This window comes from Leguminivora glycinivorella, chromosome 25 (genome assembly GCF_023078275.1).
Source record: "Leguminivora glycinivorella isolate SPB_JAAS2020 chromosome 25, LegGlyc_1.1, whole genome shotgun sequence".
Classification (NCBI taxonomy): domain Eukaryota; kingdom Metazoa; phylum Arthropoda; class Insecta; order Lepidoptera; family Tortricidae; genus Leguminivora; species Leguminivora glycinivorella.
In genome coordinates this window covers 4,202,963-4,221,687 of record NC_062995.1, presented here as the reverse complement: position 1 = coordinate 4,221,687, position 18,725 = coordinate 4,202,963, and the positions used below count along the sequence as shown (strand labels likewise).

The 18,725-nt window shown below is 37.3% G+C and overlaps 1 protein-coding gene across 2 annotated transcripts in view; it reads right to left on the bottom strand.

Moving 5' to 3' along the window:
• LOC125239382 overlaps positions 1-18,725 on the bottom strand; it is a 63,314-nt gene that overhangs the window by 10,094 nt on the left and 34,495 nt on the right. For both annotated transcript variants that reach the window (XM_048146948.1, XM_048146949.1), the window contains 2 exons: positions 14,154-14,277; positions 12,171-12,319 (listed from right to left, as the gene is read on the bottom strand). In XM_048146948.1, the coding sequence (XP_048002905.1) occupies positions 12,171-12,319; positions 14,154-14,277 (273 nt within the window). The remainder of the gene's footprint in view (positions 1-12,170; positions 12,320-14,153; positions 14,278-18,725) is intronic.

Genomic DNA, 18,725 nt, shown 5'->3' with positions numbered 1-18,725 from the left:
CCTTTGGGGAACGCTCGGCTAGATGGCGCTAATATTAATATTTGACATTTTAACACATATCAAGCTAAGAATATGGGCCCAATTGTCAAAACGGAGGTTCAAAAGTTTTAAGCCTGTGTCGAGATCGAGAGATGGCAGTCTATGCACTCTGATTACACGTTTTACTTTGACCGTAATTCTCTATAATACTCGATCCTCTTTGTGAAGATGCAAGATGGAGTGAGGAATACCGAGATCCGTGGTTTGATTTCGTTTCGCGTTGTAGAAATGCGATTTGGCTACGGGGCCTGATTATTGAAGTTTTAAATTCTATTCGATAAGTTTTGATGCGTTCATTTCTTGATCTGTTTATTATCTTATAATTACAATGCGTCATTAGTGTCATTACTATTAATAATGCAATCATTTATTGTGCTATTATGTCTATTTATTAGTATTTTTTGCTTGTTTGCGTCATCTCGGGTTGATCGATGTCAATACATTCGCTGGGAAAGTCATTATTTTTATGGGATAGGAGGCAAACGAGCAGACAGGTCGCCTGGTGGTAAGCGATAACTGCCGCCCATGGACACCCGAAACACCAGAAGTGTTGGAGGTGCATTGCCGGCCTTTAAGATGGGTGTACGCTCTTTTCTTGAAGGTTTGAAGATCGTATCGGCTTGGAAATACCGCTGGCGACAATTCATTCCACAGTTATAGCTGTGCGGGGCAGGAAGTTTCTGGAGAAACGCACTTGAGGACTGCCAACCATCTAAATGATGGAGATGGAAATGTGGTCGCGTAGGGTGTTGGCGGAAAGAAGCGGTAGGGATTATTTTGATATAATTACATTACTTAAAATGTGCAATTGCATTTCATCATCTAGAAAATATCCTCTAAAAATAGAATTCTAACGTGCTATAATCTCTAAGTGATAAAAATATCAGGCAGATTTTTTTTAATGTTACTTATGCGAGTAAAAAAGAGTAATGAATTAGTTGCATTGAAAAGTTTAGTTTTCAATATTTAAATCATTTTTATGTCTTTCCCATCACGGAACAATGGTATTCCGGACCTTTGGGAGGCGTGCGCGGGGCCGAAGCCAACACGTAGAGGCCCTTTCGACACTTTAATGAAATGTAAGGGGTACACCGAGCGGATGTTGCCCTTGCCCGTATCATGGGACACACGCAGCGGCAACACCCGCCAGGGTGTAAGGACTATTTGAGAGTTAATGGAATCTAAAATGAACTGGTCTATTTTGATGAAAGTGATGGACTAAATACTGGGCTATGGATAAAAAACCGGACGCCTGCCTAATAAAACGGTATCCAATTTTATTTGCAGCAGACGGTGACTCGTCCCCACAAGATGGGCCCCCACAAAAAGCGACATCCAAGATGGCTCAAGGGCAACACCGGTGTGAGAACTCAAGGGTGTCGAGAGGTGTACACCGCTTTCTGCCCAGTGGCTGTTAAGCCACTGTACCAACTCGCGTCTTATGCAAGTTTTCACTTCCACCCCTGGGGCATGTAGCCCTAACGACTCCACTCTGGACGGCCAGCCAAGGCAAGCCAGAGGTAGAGAGTACTGTCCCACCCACCCGCCTTACGGGTAACAGAACTCCCCAGGAGCACTCGGGTACGTGGGGTCGCTGTTCCCCAACAGCTCGCCACAAGCTGCCCTGCGTTGACTGATTGCACTGGTAAAACCAATGGGCGATGGGGTCGTCACACCCCTACGCCATCCCATTTTTATTATTATTATTATAAATGGGCTTACTCTTGGCCACAGACTAGCCAAAGGCAAAGACGTGGCCTACGATGAAGTGAGCTCGCCCAGAAGATGCCTGTTCACTCTTGATTTGAAGGTTTCCGGGTTATATGAGCTCGGAAATATAGCCGCCGGCAAGGAATTCCACTCCTTGGCAGTGCGCATAAGAAAAGAAGAAGCAAAGCGCTTCGTGCGGATTCGTGGAATATCTACCAAGTAAGGATGGAGACCGGCCGTGCGTCTAAGAGTCCGATGGTAGAATGGGGACGGTGGAATAAGCTCGTGTAGCTCTTGAGCACACTCCCCGAAGGCAACCTGTAAAACACCCACAGACTGGTGACTTTCCGCCGATGGGCCAAAGACTGTAGCTTGGCCGTTAGCTTCTTGTCGCCAATCATCCTCCTGGCTCCTGGTTCTTTTCTTCTTTTAAAAGAAATGAACGAGAATGAATCGTTCTCATTCGCTTGCATGTGTTGCGTACGCACACAGCGCACGCACATACATACCGCGCAGCGAACGTTTGTTAGAAGAATTACTACTGGTCTTATACTGTGCAGCCACACCTCGGACAATGGCGAACAAATAAATAAATAAATATTATAGGACATTTTTTACACAGATTGACTGAATCCCACGGTAAGCTCAGGCTTGTATTGTGGGTACTCAGACAACGATATATATAATATATAAATACTTATATACATAGAAAACATCCATGACTCAGGAACAAATATCTGTGCTCATCACACAAATAATGCCCTTACCGGGATTCGAACCCAGGACCGCGGCTTAGCAGGCAGGGTCACTAGTTGGTAGTGAACGTCAAATATATGAAAGAGGCGCGTTCCTACGCACACAGTCTAATCTCGTGTATGTAAATGCGTACCATGCTTTTATGAGTGAGATGACAGGTCGACTGGTCGCGTTTTTGACAGACGGTAACTGAGGTAAGAGGGGGTGGGCGGCACTTTCAGCGGGGAGCGGGAGTGGCCATACTGTACGATAATACTCTTTATTATACTGTGGCCCAGCAGTGGGACGTACATATGCTCAATTATTATTAAATATATAAATATAATGTATTTATTGCCCTCGTGTCCTATGAATGGGTGAGTTCTTATCGGCCAATGATAACCTTTGCTATGTTTGCTTCCTCATTGCTTTATGACGATACTATGCAACTGTGTGAGGTTCTTAAACTTTTTGCTAGCTGACAGAAAATAGTACAATAAAAAATCTAAAGTAAAAAAATGTTAAAAGAAAAAAGTTTAATAAAGTGTTTGGTCCAAAAAATTGGTTAGCCGTAGTATGACTCGTACCACCAACACATGCCCTTATTGAAAATCTTTGACTTTTTAATCACGTATAAGAGGAGTCGTTTAGGCATCAATCGATTAGGGCAAGTATTAGGGCAACCGAAATGCAACTTTACTGGAACTGCAAGCCGACTGCAAGCTAGCGAAAACCTCAAGGGAGATGTAGCTGTATTGCCGTCCTACCGGCTCTTAAACGCACATACATAATGTTGATTTGATTAGTGGTTACCAAAGACATATGTAACTCCGTATTAGACAGATAAAGTCTAAGTAAAAAACGTACCCCAGAACCATAAAGAAAAAGGTACGGTCGGCTAGATGGTGCTAATATTAATGATTGACATTTTGACTAAGAATATGGGCCAAATTTTCAAAACTGAGGTCCAAAAGGTTTAAGCCTGTGTCGAGAGATGGCAGTCTATGCACTGTGATTACACCTTTTACTTTGACAGTAACTCTCTATAATACTCGATCCTCTTTGGTGATTACAGACGAATGAATTTTTGAAATAACTATTATATATATATAGCAGCTTGAATTAAGTAGTTGTACTTTGCACTATTGAATCATAAATTAACTTCATTGATTACAAGTTTATCGGTCCAGTTTTTGATACTTGAATGATTACAAGATAATAACCGTTTGAGAACCGCTGCCCTATTAGAACCCGAACAGTTATCGTAGATCTACAATAATAAATTATCATTTATTTGAATTATTTGTTTTGTTTTAGTTCATTACTCAACTTCGTCGCGACATGTCGTATAAATTTGACTAACAGTGACCTTCATCGATTTTGTGTGTTTGGTGTCAAGTGTATTTAATTGTGTAAATTAAACGTTCTTTTACATATTTATTGTTTTGTACAATTTTTTTTTTCACGGAGTAGTTAGAGTATTGAATATGGTCAACTAAATGTTGGCAGTAACAAAAGGCGGAAGATTGAAAACTGTAGGGCTCAGCAGCCAATTGTCTTTTATTACTTAAAACGTGTGCCTTGACTTTGGCGGAATCATAGACAAGCCATAACGCTTAAATTGGTTGAAAATGTAGGGGTGAATGTTTAATTCCCATAGAAGATTTGAACCGATCTCTTCCGATCGGTCCAGTTTGATCCGTATAATGGTTAGGTATAAATAATGAATGATTTAGTTACTGTACTTCCTTTTTTACAAATATTCTTTAAACAAGTGCACAATTCTTACATCACACGTAACTTAAAGAGCTATTTACTAACAACGGTAGTTTTTTGTATCAGATTTTTTACACATCTTAAGAAAATAAGCACCTTATTACGGTACTTGAGTGTAGACGCAAAAAACACACGTTTATTTTATCATTACATCATTACTATTAAATTTAATCAGAGAGATCATAGTTTTTACAAAACAAAACGGGATTCGCATCATTACGTTTTTTTTCTATAAATTATTTCCGCCATTTTAAACAATGGTTTCCTCTATTTCATACACGCACAAAACAATTTAAAATAAAACAAACTCTAAACTAATGCAACTAAAGTTAATAATAAAAGTACTGGTGAATAAGACAGTACTTAAATATAAGAGAAAAAAAAAACAAAAGAGCGCGAATAAACATTTAAATCTCACGTCAATACGACTTTGCGACAGTTACAATTCTTATTTCAAAATCGTTCACGTAATAAAGTGTGAAAAAGCTGGCTGGTTGATTGTAGAAAGCATTCGACATTTAAAAAAGCGAGATTCCACGCGAGCGTGCAACGTGCGGCCTTGACCTGGAAAGAGTGCGTCGCCATCTTGGGAAGATGGCCGGCTGTCAACTTGACGTTTTGAGGTTGGATTTTCTTTTTTCTTAATGTTATTTTTTGGCTTGTGTATAAAGTATGTCCTAACCATGTATCGGTCCGGTCGATATAATCATTCATATGCAAATATTACGAAATAAACAATGACTTGTACTCTGTGTTACCCTTACGCCCATCTTACATGTAGGTACGGTTTTTTCACATATGTATGCATGACTTTATTGTTTGACCTGTAGAGCTGCGTTTTGACTACTAATTCGCTTAAACTATTTTATTGTCTGTTTATCACTTTTTTGTCACATAAGACAAATACATAAATTACATAATGTAATTTATTGTCATAGGTCACAGAGAAGATTACCTAAATATAGAGCTGCCTAATATAGGTAATTTAATTAACTAAAATATATTACTTTTATTTGTTCCGTGTTGGGTTATGCCGGATCCATACGCTTGGTTGTTTGTTACAAACACCAAACATGTATCATTTTATTATTATTTTCCAAACTATTTTCATCGGAGACATCTTTAATTTTGTTCAAAAAATACCGACGCCGATGCCGATCACTTGCAAACACCAAACAAAACAAACGAACATCTATTCACTCGTGACGTGACATGATGCAAACTGAGCGGTGTTATAAGTTTGACCGCTATGTATGTCTGTCTGTGGTACCGTAGCACCTAAACGGGTAAATAGATTTAAGTGCCTTTTATATTTCAAAGAGGGTTCTGCCATTTTTTTACTTTTTAAAGGTTTTTGTGTCGGGACTTTTTCTATATCTTATCTTTTTCTGAATTTTTACATTTGTAAGTTGTGTGTGTTGTTTGGTGTTTGTCGTTTGACTCTGTTTGTTTGCCAAGTGTGGAGCCAACATTATATTATGTTATGATATGATGTAACTAATTACTTCATGAATTAACACATAAATCATTTGATGACGGGCGATATGATGATCCAGAATGATCTTATTTTAATTAAATATTGCAAGATAATTTTAAGGACGAAGCGAGTTTTTAAGCGATTGTTGTATAGAGGTTTTCTTCATAAGGTCTCCCACGAAAAAAAAAATGTTTCTCGGAAACATAAAAAAATATGCTCGTTTTGATGGCGCCACCGCTTTGGTTAATACCGAGGTTAGATGGCGAAACTAGTCATTTGTCATGTAGTTTTATTTATTTTTAGATTTAACTTTAGTTTTAATGGTAAGGTCAGTGTGGGGAAGACCGTCTACCCGGAAAGACCGTCTATTGACTATAACTTTTTTGTTTATATATCTACGCCTCTCACACCTCTGGAGGTATAGTAGTTTTTCATCCTTAATCCATTGGTCTTCAATACATATCCCTAGGACGAACACTAGTTAACAATAAACTTGTTTCTCGTTTCGAACTCGAACATCAAGTTCAACATGGTTCCGCAAAAAAATAAAATAAAATAGAAGCAGTCGGAATATTTGTATATCATGTATGTCACGCAGTCATTTAATAACCGTTATTTCTGACTAGTACTATTATTCTACTCAAAACGCGCTCAATTTCTAGTTTTATGTTCTGAAATATGTAACTTAGAAATTGTGCCTAGTCAGAAAGTCCGTCATAAAAGAGAAAGGCAAGACCGGCATATGATAAACAAGGAGTTGCCAACCTTTTTTAGGCTTTATTGGAAATAAGTCGAGTCTAAACAATATCAATATATAGGTACGTTTTTGGCTTATGATAGTTGTACCGTTTTTGATTTTAACTTCGAAATACAGTTTTGATAATGATTCGTATGGTGTTACTAAAATCATTCGAAAGTATTAAGTAAAAATAAAATATATGTGACATGGTTGTGAAGAATGATAAGAGGTGAACAGAAGTAAGCCTACACTGCATTATTCATCATCATATTTAAGTTGGTAGAATTATCGTAAGCTCTAACCGTTTTTTATTATTTTTGTTTAAGTATATTTAGATTGTGCAACATGCGGTGACAAATATTTCAAAAGAGAGTAGGGTTTTAGGTTGGTTATTATTTTTATAATCAGCATTACCCAACAGGGACCGTATGGGTAGGGTACCCTTTAAAACGGCTTTGACACTTTTGACCAACTATTTTACGGCTACCCGACCGTTAATTGACATTGCTGGCTGTCACTTTGACAAAAAGTCGTCATGGGTGTCGTCAATAGGTTTTCGGGGGTGGTAGCTCAGGTAGGTGGTAACTCTGGTAGTAACTATAGAAAAACCAAGCATTGCTAAGAAATGTTACCAAACCAATTCACGACATCTTAATATCCTATTACCTTTTCTTAATAAAAAAGTTTCAAAAACAGATAAGTAGTTGGATTTATATGAGTCTGTAATATCGTGACTAAATTGTATCGCAGGTGTTCGTTGTAAAAACAGTATTATGCAATATCTGGACCTGAAAAGAAAAGGTTATGAACCCCATCTACGGGACTTATGCCGGTCTTGCCTTATAAATAGAAAAATGCTTTTATGTTAAAAATTTTAACATTATTTTATTAATTATCTAGCACATTCTGCCCTGTTATTACGTAAAATAACAATTGTCATGATTTTGGAACCTAGTCTCATATGAAATTACGCGACAACAAGCACTAGACGGTCTTTCTGTACTCATCGCGGGAGCACGGTCAACCCGCCGAGCCTTATAAAATGTGATTTTTATGACTTAAAAGTACCTTATTTCACCAAAATATTATAAAAGCTTTGTAAAATATAATATTTGCTATCTCATAGGACCATGCGCATTACGCCAGACTACATTAATTATAGAGTTTTATCCACTCAAACTTTATTTCAAATAAACTATGCCGGTCTTGCCCGCACTGACCTTATGTTTAATCTACAATATTGTCATTTTTAACATTTTTCGATATGGGTCAAAAAGTAAGTTTCTAAAAGTTTTAATACTGTTGTACGAGAATTGTACTCTGTGTACGAGAGTGATAGAAGGAAACGATGACTTGGTTATTATTGTTATGAAGATGGTTTATTACTTGAACGGAGAACGGAAGACACTGATACAATTTAGGATGTTAATAGTAGTAGGATCGAAACAAGAATGAATTCCCAACGCACCAGAACATCCATCTGACTTTTTATTCAAACATTTAAATTATGTTCTAAATGCGTTTATGTGGCTACCTAACATTTTCTTTGCTTTACAAAGCATGCTCATTTTTCCAACACTGGCCCTTAAACCAAAAACAGTCTTGTTTCAACACACAAACAAATTCATAACTAAAGAAGTGACCTACACTTCACAGTAACAATAAATCAATTAACAAAAACATATGCACTGAACTTTTGCTACAAAGCATCAACCAAAACGTTATTCACATTATGAATTTTAATTATATTGATATGCAATCATTTAAATATCGTGGATAAATAGATGGAAGTAAAACTCACGGTGACTGCAAATTTTACTTTTTTTTTTTTTACAAACGAATTGTAAATAAAAAAATATTTTTACTGTGTAATAATTTATGTTTACATTCAATAATCTTGAAGTAAACAAATACTTAGTCATGTTTTATTATTGTCCATTTTTTATATAATTGACATGTCAATGGTTCCCGGATTTTCCTCAATAACTTAAGTTACGTGTTCTTAAATGTTCATAAATAAATGTAATACAGGATGTATTTTGATAGCGGGTCAGTAAGGGCAGCTATGAGATCCCGTAACTTACTATGTGAAAATGGTCTAAGGACGATTTCAAATTGATGAAAAATGCCATTTACAGGTTTTGGAAAAAACATACAGGGTGCGTTAATTTACTCTTAGATTCACTCATTTCTTATTTTTTAACATCTTCAGAAAGAGTGATAGAAGGAAACGATGACTTGGTTATTATTGTTATGAAGATGGTTTATTACTTGAACGGAGAACGGAAGACACTGATACAATTTAGGATGTTAATAGTAGTAGGATCGAAACAAGAATGAATTCCCAACGCACCAGAACATCCATCTGACTTTTTATTCAAACATTTAAATTATGTTCTAAATGCGTTTATGTGGCTACCTAACATTTTCTTTGCTTTACAAAGCATGCTCATTTTTCCAACACTGGCCCTTAAACCAAAAACAGTCTTGTTTCAACACACAAACAAATTCATAACTAAAGAAGTGACCTACACTTCACAGTAACAATAAATCAATTAACAAAAACATATGCACTGAACTTTTGCTACAAAGCATCAACCAAAACGTTATTCACATTATGAATTTTAATTATATTGATATGCAATCATTTAAATATCGTGGATAAATAGATGGAAGTAAAACTCACGGTGACTGCAAATTTTACTTTTTTTTTTTACAAACGAATTGTAAATAAAAAAATATTTTTACTGTGTAATAATTTATGTTTACATTCAATAATCTTGAAGTAAACAAATACTTAGTCATGTTTTATTATTGTCCATTTTTTATATAATTGACATGTCAATGGTTTCCGGATTTTCCTCAATAACTTAAGTTACGTGTTCTTAAATGTTCATAAATAAATGTAATACAGGATGTATTTTGATAGCGGGTCAGTAAGGGCAGCTATGAGATCCCGTAACTTACTATGTGAAAATGGTCTAAGGACGATTTCAAATTGATGAAAAATGCCATTTACAGGTTTTGGAAAAAACATACAGGGTGCGTTAATTTACTCTTAGATTCACTCATTTCTTATTTTTTAACATCTTCAGAAATAACCTCAAAAATCGGATTTATTCTGGCGCACCCTGTATACTAAATTATCGTTACCACTTGAACCTTTTTGCGTTCGAATTATTACCTTGTTAAGGGTCATATACATCGTTTATTTTGTTAGTTAATAACAAGAATATATTAATAAATTTGAATGAAACGTGGTTTGAAACCAGATTCGATAAGTTACTATTGTATGATACTATTATCATTGCAAATAGGTCTTAAGTGAGGTACGATTATTAAGTTTAATTTTCTTATGATTGTAAATATGTTATCTGAAGTATTTGAACGTTATTTATTACTATCTGCCTGCGCTGAGTGAAATGTGGAGGGGATAGCTGAGCATGGGGATTGGGGACCCATACCCCTGTAATCCCCTGACTCCCCGGAGAGACATGGGGGTTAAAAATGGTTTCGAAAATTTGCCACCAATGAAACCACCAAGAGGGCACTTTATACTGGTCCAGAAAATCGACATTAAGGTCTCGATATCCAGGCGACTTTTACTAAACCTTAAAGTCAATTCTCTGGACCAGTATAAGGTGCCCTCTTGGTGGTTAAAAGGTTGTCCATTAATATCCATTAAAATTTTAAAAAGTGTGAAGATCTCGAAAACCAGGCGACTTTTACTAAACCTTAAAGTCGATTCTCTGGACCAGTATAAGGTGCCCTCTTGGTGGTTAAAAGGTTGTCCATTAATATCCATTAAAATTTTAAAAAGTGTGAAGATCTCGAAAACCAGGCGACTTTCACTAAACCTTAAAGTCGATTTTCTGGACCAGTATAAGGTGCCCTCTTGGTGGTTAAAAGGTTGTCCATTAATATCCATTAAAATTTTAAAAAGTGTGAAGATCTCGAAAACCAGGCGACTTTCACTAAACCTTAAAGTCGATTTTCTGGACCAGTATAAGGTGCCCTCTTGGTGGTTAAAAGGTTGTCCATTAATTACCAGGCACCCTGTATATAGTATATCGCCATTTACCACTTAAAGTATGCTGCTAATATTAGTATTTCACTGTAGTTCGTCTGGCCCCACAAGGTCTGTTGTGGTCAATATGCATAAATAAATAATCGCATTCAACTTTTACGTGACTCGTATACGATTACAAGTAATTGTGGTCACCTGGTAATTTGTTATGAGCAAATCTTATAAATAAACGGTATTTCCCAGTGTTTTTGTTGAAAAGCTTCCTTGATTGAAGCTTAAGATTTACTTTTTGGTAGTTCAGGAAAGTCCGTAGTTTTTTTTGGTGTTTTCTTTGAACACCTTTTTTTTTTGCTCGCTCGCAAACGTTAATAATTTTTCTCTTGTTCCTAATTTAGTGTTCAATATGAACCATTAATATAATATTAACGCATCTTACATATAGCCTCGTAAGGCCCACCATAGTTAGTTTTCCCATTTTCAATTTGAACCTTATTTTATAACTAAATTAGTAAGATTTTCGTTTGTTTCAAAAATCAATGTAACAATGGAAATTCTACTTTATTCAGTTCATGGAAGGTTCAAATTAGATTGCAACACTATGTACATTGTAATGTACATTGGGCCTTACGAGGATAGATGACTAGCGTACGGACATTCGGTGGCATTCCGGACAGAACGAGCAATGGAGTCGCCTAGGTGCATTTTATGATTAAATGAATAACGATTAAATGATTTATCTAAAACATAAATATTACACTTTTTAATTCTTATTTAAGTAGTGCCAAAGTTTTTAAATTAATAAAAGTGTATATTTTAATGTCTCAATATAACTAGGGGCAAAAACAGTCCAAAAAGGAACTGAAAATTTAAGCTACGGTCCAAACAAACGAGGACCTGCCATTACCAGAAATGGGACACTCAATAATTAATTTATATTTGTTTTCAGGAGGTCTTAATCTATTGATTACTTTAATAAAAATTAAATTGTGTTGTGGTTGTGATATTGCATGTGGCACATCGAAGTTTTTGCGTTTGTCAAAATACTTTTGATCGCTACTGTTAATATCATATAAAATTTTATTTATTCATTCAATCACAAATAGTTAGTAGATAATAACGACTCCATTACCCGCTCTGTCCAGAATGCCACCACATGTCCGTACACTATAGATGACACGTGCCCTATGTTTCACCTTATTGTTATGGGCAAAATACATAAAAGTCTTAATAAGTTGAACTAACTAACGTGGCCGAAACATGGTAGTAGGTAGCAAACATGTCTAAGTATGATTGCCAAAGGCTGAGCAGATCAGTGTCCAAACACAGATTAAATGTCATAAATAAACGGCCGAGCCTCGCGTTATGACCAAAGGCCCGGAGCATTTTGGAAGTCTGCTCAAAAAGAGCAATCGTAGAAGTCTAAATGTTAGCTATAAACTAACGTGGTAACATACCCGCTTCGGCGATTGGCTTCATTAGTATCTATAGATCAGCGCTGGAAGTCACCAGCAACACGCTGAGATGAGGCCATTTCGTGGCACTTCATTACTTTCTGTCTTGTTGTTATTATGTGTTCTTTGTCTTGTCTGTGTTCACGAATAAATGTTTATTCTATTCTATTCTATTCTATAACCTGTTAAATGTTTGTTAAAAACTTGACAACTTACCCGGTGACTTCAAACTGGCATGGAAGCGAAGGCACGCCCGTGCCAGCACACGCAGGTGGTAGTTGCAAGTGTCGCAACGAACGGAGAGATGCCACATCCCCGCTTGCGCTGACGGCGAGTCCGCTGGTTTCATTGGTAGCACTTTGAATCTGGGGGATGGAGAAGGAAGTTCTTAAGTTTTTTTTTTTAAATCTTATTTTTGTCGAGGTTTTGGACCAGGTGAACATGTCAGCCTCATGGGTGCTTACAAATCCCCCTACTGAAGGGAGAGATCTATAAAGTGGTATACACTGATTGCCTTGTCTGACATTGGCTCTGCCAACCAGCAATTGATCTGTCCATTGTGCATGGAGCCCGAGTCACCAAAAATTCTATTCCTCAAGTCCAAATTCCCGACACAGTCCAACAACACGTGAGACAGGTCATCAGACTTCTGGCAGTCTAAACACAGTGGGGATGGCTTAACATTAATTAAGTACCGTTACCGTTAAGTGACTACACCAGCCAGCAGTTCTGCAGCAAGGACTCGGAGGCGATGGCCACGAAAGGGAGGAAGGGACAGGGGGGTGCATCGAGCCTGCTCGGCTGCACGCGCACGCATGACCCAGGTCGTCGATCAGAGGCGTATGATGCAGGACACTAACAACCTCCGTCCAGACGAGCCTGTGTCAAACTAGGACGTGCATCCGGGCTTGCTCGTGTTCTCCTACCGTATTCTGCCGCCCCTGCATGGTCAGCGGACCCTCCTGCCCGAGACACCGGTGAGCCAATGTTACGGGTGGGGAGTGTAGGGTGTGCAGTCAATGGGAATGGGAGTGACGGGATTAGAAGAACCAGACCGAATACCAGCATCGTGCCCAGTGTGAAGGAAGATAGATAAATACTTGTGTAAATATGTACGAAAGGATAGCGACTGCGATTGAGTTGCGTTCATTGCTTTAGATAGTAGTATAATATAGCCAGTTTTAATTTTCACGTGAAACGATCAATCGCTAGCAATTTTGCTATCGCTAGGTTCGGGATGGCTTAACATTAATTAAGTTGATAAACTGAAGAAAATATATTAAAGATAGTCGGTTAAAAAGTAGACATGCAGTATGAACCTTGGTCGATAAAATAAGATCCCTAATACAGTCAGTTAGGTATTACCTAATAGCTATCAAACTTAGGTGTAAAATTTTAAATATGTAATTTTAATACTTTAAGTCCCACCGTGGTTTGGTTGTAAATGGTCGGCCTGACGTTCCCGGGTTCAAATCTTCAAAATGTAACTTTTGTACGTGGAATTTTTTTTTTTTTTTTTATTATTATAAATGGGCTTACTCTTGACCACAGACTAGCCAAAGGCAAAGACGTGGCCTACGATGGAGTGAGCTCGCCCAGAAGAATGCCTGTGTGGTGACGGGTTAAGAATTTCACCACCCCCTTTCTTCCCGTGGGTGTCGTAGAAGGCGACTGTGGGATATGGGTTAAATTGTGGCGTAGGCGAGAGGCTGGCAACCTGTCACTGCAATGTCACAGTTTCGTTTTCTTTCAACCCCTTATTTGCCAAGAGTGGCACTGAAGCTTTAGTAGTTTCATGTGTTCTGCCTACCCCTTTATTGTTGTACGTGGAATGCTTATTAGTGACCCTGCGGTACTCCACCCTAGGCGGAGACGGACTTCGTTGGTACACGGTTAGACGGTAGTCCTAGAGTTCCTAGACTGGTTAGTTCGTCATCGCCTCTGGCCTGGTTCCTCCGGACCGGGTGGCTTGCGTAAAAAAAGGCCTGGCCTGCAGGTCTACTTCAGCCCTTTAAGTACAGGGATTAAACTGGAAATACTTACCCATCGTTCTTAGGGTCAGCACTAGGGAACACTAGGTACACTTCCCTTGGAGACAACTCATCAGTTCTTAAGGCCGCAGAGAGCTGCCATCATGTTGTTAAGGTCTACTAAAGATCTGTTCTTGATGATGCCTTCATAGAAGGTGGAAGTACTTACCCATCGTTCTGAGGGTCAGCACCAGGAAAGACTAGGTACACCGCCCTTGGAGACAACTCATCAGTCCTTGAAGCCGCAGAGAAGGCTTTCACTGAAGTCATGTTGTAGAGATCCACTTGAGGAGCTGTTGAAAAAAAAAACGTTGAAGGATCGCTACAGACATTTTTTAATAGCCTATATTGTGTCCCACTGTTGGGTAAAGGCCCCCCCTGTTTTCCGCCACCCGTCACGTCTATGTAGGCCGAGGTACGCCAAAATGGCGGAAAGATCTGGTGCCGTAGCCGAATGGCATTTCTGCGACGCGAAACGAAAACGAAACGCCGCGAAAGGTAGTCTAGGCTCTGTCGCGCTAATACGCAAGAGCGATAGAGATAGATAGCTACGAAAGATTTATTATCGTGAGCGTTTCGTGAGTAGAGATGGGCGGCGGGAAAATACCCGGGGTAGATATCGGGTATTTACCGGGTATTTACCCAATCTACCCGATATTTACCTTTTCTACCCTAATAGGTGGGTATAAATAAATATTGTAATAAAATGGGTCATAAATTGAATTTAATCGTGAAAAAATGTTTTCTTGGTATTGTATAATATATTTATATTTTATTAATATAGTTCTATAAACATATATCGAAGTATTTGTATTGAATAAGGAATTTGTTAAATATCATTGACATGCTTGTGTGTTTGTTATCTCCTTCTCCTAAACGGCTGAACCGATGGGGATGAAATTTTGTGTGCTTATTGTAGTTCCTCTCAAGTAACAATTTCTGGTCCTATAGTGGTCGAGGACACCAAATTAAATCACACTAAATGGTCCTATAAATAGTCTATATTGGTACTGTAGAGCCGATTTGGCGCAATTATGCAGCCATTTAGTGATATAATAGGCCTATAGCAGTATCATCCGTGACGTTTAAGGTCTATAATGGTGATGTAATGATGACTATTGTGCTAATTTGTTGACATAGAGGACACAGTAACGCTATTATAGTATCAATGTATGCTATAGTAGCATTTGAGATTCCGTTATACAGGTTATTTTGTTCTATAATAGCAGTTGCCGTCCCTTTTAATGCGAAATTTCTAAAATAATTTAATGTGTGTAATATTTAACAAAAACTGTTCTAAACGAGGAACTTAACGAAAAGTGGCGTGTGAACTTGTGAAGTTTAGTGTCAATTAACATAATTTGGATTTCATATACTTCCATCATTACTGCAAAAAGGTATGCGATGGAAATTTTACCGTTAAAAGAATATTAGTTTAATGGAGTATTTTAAATGCGCCCTCGATTTATACATGTTTTGAATAAAATAAATAAATATAATTTAATACAATAAAATTATTGGCACCATAGTTTCTACTATGGATCCAAGAAGTAAAACATACGCTTTTATAGTTCGACTATATCACTTATCATACGCATTCACTGCCATAAGCCTGCCATTGTGGATTCAATTAGGGTTGCATGAGAATTTAACTATGATCCAGTTTAACTTATAAGTTCTTTATATAGAAAACAATACTTGTTTTCAATGTTTTACTATAGAAAGATCTTTTAAACAGTATTAATAAATGTTGTTTTCTTTTTAGTATGACAAATCTAAACTACAATTGGTCGCTATGTGTACCTATTTTTAAAGTTAATTTCTAGAAAAACACTGTACGGAACCAGATACCGCATCTTTGGCCTGATTTCATAATTACGATGTATAAACACCATAAAGCAGCCTTTTAAGGTTAAAATTGTCATTTAAAAGTAATCGTTTTCTACTCTTATATATCTGATTTGGTTTATAAAACATATAGTAAACTCAGCTATAACGCTATTGTGTTTTAAAAGAGATACCGAAATCATTATTCAACAGGTCTGTGATATTTAAAGAGTCATTGTGGCGTATACGGCGATGAGATATAAAAGGCATTAGAAAACGACTATAACCTTTTCAAAGCTATATAAACGTATCCTGAAAACTTCATTATAAAAATAGCTCTATAATGGTATTCATATCACTACTATACAGTGTTAAATACTATAGCAGTGTTTTCCAAAGCCACTATATCCCAAAATAGTGGTATAGTTAGGTTTTAAATCTGTTAAAACACAACTACTAAAAATACTATAAGCGGCTTGTTGGTAACCTTAATAGCGCAAATTGATTGCATAACAGTGATTTCTAACACCATTATACAGTAATATTGTTCTATAATAGTCATATTTGATCCTGTTATAGACCAGGCCTATAGCGGCTCTATAAAATGGTGATATAAACGTTTACATCACTTCCTAATAACACCTTTTAGCTGTATAACGCAACAACTATAGCGGCTTGTCGGGAACCTTAGTAGCGCAAATTGCTTGCATAGCAGTGATTCCTAACACTATTATACAATAATATAGACCTATAGTAGTCATATTTGATCCTGTTATAGACCAGGCCTATAGCGGCTCTATAAAATGGTGATATAAACGTTTACATCACTTCCTAATAACACCTTTTAGCGGTACAAGCTTATATAGCTAAAAGGTGTTACTGGAGGCTTTTATACGACAGGCGGTCACGCGAAAACCTTTAAACGACATCTATAGTAGCTTTTAGCGTCGAAAACCAGAATTATAGCACTAAAATGTTACTTGCTGTTTGTTTGGTAAAGCCTACTATCTAGCCGAAGTCACATAGAAGGCATTATTACAGTCCGAATTCAAAGCAAGTGTTAATTAAAATCACACATGGACGTGGCGCTTGTTTAACTAAGTACAAACTAAAGTATAAGTATCCCATAAATAAAAATAAAAAAAAGTAACTGACCGGTCAAGTGACTTATTGCACCCTTTAAATACGGATGCAACTACCTGGCGTTTTGCAAAGCTGTGACCTCATTGGCTAATGAATTTGAATTTGTCTGTCCACCGTGTTTAAGTTAAGTAAGTTATTTGAATACTTAGTGGGCCTAAAACATCTGGGGAATACAACTTTTTAATTGAATGTGGTAAATAACACATGATATATGGAATATTTGGAATCTCTGTTAACATTTTAATATTAGTTAGTCAAATATATATATTTATTTTAGTAGAAAAATATATTTCAGTCATGTAAATTAAGAATAATCTTTAATTTCATAGATTATTTTTTATACCCGCTCATTTGGGTAGATACGGGTAAATACCGGGTAGATTGGGTAGATATGGGTATTTTCCCGGTATTTACCCGTCAGCGCCCATCTCTATTCGTGAGCGTTTGTGCCATTCGGCTACGCACCCAGGGACAGACAGTTATTTTGTGGCGACAGGCGGGAGCATGCACAAAGTCGTAAGTGGCGGAAAACAAAAATTTATTTAATTTTATAAATGATTTGTTATCTAAGTAAATAAATGTGAAGCGGATTACTGTTATCTAAGTAAATAAATGTGAAGCGTATAGTTTTCAAATTGCAGTTGCAATAATACTCTAATCAAAGAAGACTCAGCTTACTGCAAGGAACACATTTTTCGTTGCAATGCAGCCCTACTATACGAATCAGATCACGTGTACAGATCTCAGATATATACATAGATCAAGCAAGCGCATCTACTTAATAATAACTACATCACAAGTATCACAACCATTTTGAAAAGTTAAGGCTCCATACATATTTCCTTTCACGGGGTAGTAACAATGTCAGTGCATTATATACCTAACCAGTACTTAACCACAAAATTCATTCAATATTGAAGAAACCCCCGACCGCGACATAGTGGACCGATTTTCATGAAACATGGCTAAGAACACTCCCGACTAACTCAGATTTCAAACAGAAAAACTCAATCTAAATCGGTTCATCCGTTCGGGAGCTACGATGCCTCAGACAGACACACACACAGACCGACAGACAGACAGACAAACAGACAGACAGACACGTCAAACTTATAACACCCCGTCGTTTTTGCGTCGGTTGTTAAAAATAAGACACGTTCGGCAGCTATACAAATAGATCAACTAATTTCTTCTACCTAAATATGGTTTTGTGATTCAGATTTTAAAAGTCAATTAACCTCATTGATCGGGCTACACGAAGAAAATCGGCCGACCTTGCGATGTCAGTTGTGACTGTACCACGTACCATTCACACCATCATCTGACATCGTACCAACCTTACATCAAACACATAAGAACTATATTTGTTCAATTGAATCTTTGTTTTCAGTATCATTATAACAATGCTTGGCAAATAACCGGAACCTCTGATTTGTCCTCCCATTATCTCTAAAATATTCCAAATTATGATCGTTATTTTTGACATGCAGGATACCATCAATCTTGTGATGAGAAACGTGATTTTGACGATTTTTAACCGCCGACGCCGGCGCAGGGGTTAGTCTGTTCAGAAAGTCAAGAGTCGTGGAATGTATTGGACCCAATACATTTCACGACGATTTTCTATAAGTTTGAAGTGTCTGTCTGTCTGTGTGTGTGTCTGTCTATGACATCGTACCTAGTTCCCGAATCGATGAACTGATTTAGATTTTTTTTTCTTTGTAAGCTGAATTAGTCGTGAATGTTCTTAGCCATGTTTCATGGAAATCGG